Raw genomic sequence first — 2,428 nt, forward strand, 5'->3', positions numbered from 1 at the left:
GCGCTTAGACCGCAATACTGGTATACTTTATACTATAGGCAGTGATCTTCGAGCCTGAACTTGTGCAAATCTTTCAGCGTAGAAGGCATCTTTGTCTCCAAAATGAAAGTTCCACGCTGTCACGGGGTCACCCCATGACACGTGATAGGCACCATTCTGTTGCCTTACCCGAACCCAAACATCAGCCAGTACAAGCCAACACAACTCAGTGTTGGCGAACCAGCCCTAAAGCCAGCCAACACTGGCTAATATAACTTGATGAAAGCCAGTATAATCTAGTATTGGTGAACCTTGCCCCGAACCCCAATTAGGAAAGGTGGACAAGCCCTCCCCACTTTCCTCATATATTTAAGCACGCATATTCTTCAGATATTCTCTCTTTCACGCAACATCTTGATTCCGGTACTACACCTATACCACATGAACTAGTAGATAGGTGACAATCTCATTATTTCACCTCACGTGATAACTTGAGCAGATCCCATCTATCGGTTTCGTGACACTACGTTGCGTCAACCACCCTCACCAGCCATGACGACGGAACTGGCAGGCGGATGTCCAGAGAAAGGGGGCGTCCTTTCGAGTGAGCTGGGTAAGGGGGGCAGCCAGCGTTGAGAAATCGTTCATGAAGCGGCGATAAAAGTTCGCAAAGCCTAAGAACCCGTGAACATCCTTAATATTTCGGGGTGCCTCCCAGTTCAGAATTGCGGAGACCTTCTCTGGGTCCATTTTGATGCCATTGGTGGTCAGGATCAAGCCAAGGTATTTCACTTCCTGTTGATGGAACTCGCATTTGTCAATATTGAGCTGGAGGCCGGCAGCCTCCAGTGCCTTTAGCACCTGTCGTATATGTTCCTTATGTTCCTTCAAACTGTTGCTATATATAAGGATGTCATCAATATACGCCATACAGAAACTGTCTAGGAAAGGGTGTAGGACATTATTCATATAGTGTTGGAACGTGCTAGGGGCGTTAGCCAGACCAAAGGGTATTACCAGGTATTCAAAGAGGCCTTCACGAGCATGGAAGGCTGTTAAGTACTCATGGCCAGGAGCAATTCGGATTCGGTTGAAGGCTGAGATAATATCCAGCTTGGTAAAGTATTTTGCTTTGCTAAGGTGGTTTAATATCTCTTAGATTAAAGGGATCGGGTAGCGGTTCTTAATCATGATTTCATTAAGTCTTCAGTAATCAACACAGAATCGGAGGCCTCCTCCTGGCTTCTTCACGAAGATCACCGGGGAGGACATAGGCGATGAGCTGGGTCGGATGAACCCTTTAGCAAAGTTCTCAGTCAAGTATTTGCGCAGAGCCAGTAGCTCATAGTACGACATTGCGTATAATGGTCTATAAGTCGGCTTTGATCTAGGGAGCAACTTAATTCGATGATCGTACAGATGATGTTCTAGGAGCTCATCTGCCTTTTTTCAGGAGAACAAGTCTAAGAAGTCCTAATAGTCAAGAGGCAGTTTTGTCTTCGGGTCAGTGTGTTTCTTGTCTGCAAGTGCCTTTTCGACATCGGCTAGTGAGACTGCAAAGATTTCAATGTTGCGCTTCCTTAAGAGTTGATAGAAAGGGGCTGCATTAATTGCGCAGATGTCTATCGTGATATTAGAGGGTGGACTCTCTTCTGAGCCTAGATTGTCTACGACGGGGAGCTCGTCTGGTGGGTCAGGTGCTTGTGCAATAAACTGCATTGCTTGTAATTCATGTTTCTAGTCATACCATTGGGAGGGGATGTTAGGGCGGTACGGCAGAGCGTTCGCCAGGGCCCTCTCAGCAATAGTTTGGGGGCTATTGGGTTCAGGTTGTTCAGGTCGTTATTTGGCCATGAAGTGGTCGCGGCATATCAGGGCTGTAAATCGTAACTTGTTGTGTTTGTAGTCCATTTATACATAGTGCTCATAGTTCCAGGGCTGGCCTAGGATGAAGTCATGTTTACCCAGAGTTATTAAGAAGAAAGTGATCACTTCACAGTGGTTATCAATAGTCATCTGGAGGGTTATAGAGTGGGTGACCCTTGCAGAAACAGTTCAGGATCTATTAAAAGCATTCAGGTCGATATACCGTTTCAATCTCATTCATCTCAGGCCATATCTGTGCGCGAAGTCGCTGCTCATAAACCCCTTTCCTATAGTACCTGAGTCCACTATACTGTGGGCGGTCACCTGGGTGGCACCCTGCTTAAGTGTTCCTGAAATAGTGATTCAGTGTTTCCAATCCTTTAAGGAGTTTAGTTTAGTGAGGTTCATAAACAGCAATATAGGGCGTGGTCCCAAAACGCGACTTAGTTCTGGGACTGTCCTTTTGACCGATCAGATCCTCTAGATGAGACAGAGTTGGACTGGGAATTAAGTCGAAAATCGTGGGCACGGCGGGGGCTGTCATGGCGGGCTGGCGAATGGGTACGTGGGGAAACGGCATTGA

General features: G+C 46.7%; 1 protein-coding gene across 1 annotated transcript; it reads right to left on the reverse strand.

Moving 5' to 3' along the window:
- Window positions 1-1,452: 1,452 nt before the first annotated feature.
- On the reverse strand, window positions 1,453-1,698 carry PV09_09395 (uncharacterized protein; the record flags this gene model as incomplete). The annotated part of the gene is made up of 1 exon (XM_016363451.1): window positions 1,453-1,698. The coding sequence occupies one exon, from the start codon at window positions 1,696-1,698 to the stop codon at window positions 1,453-1,455; it is 246 nt and encodes an 81-aa protein (XP_016208739.1).
- Window positions 1,699-2,428: the final 730 nt, after the last annotated feature.

Source organism: Verruconis gallopava (genome assembly GCF_000836295.1).
Source record: "Verruconis gallopava strain CBS 43764 unplaced genomic scaffold supercont1.65, whole genome shotgun sequence".
Classification (NCBI taxonomy): Eukaryota; Fungi; Ascomycota; class Dothideomycetes; order Venturiales; family Sympoventuriaceae; genus Verruconis; species Verruconis gallopava.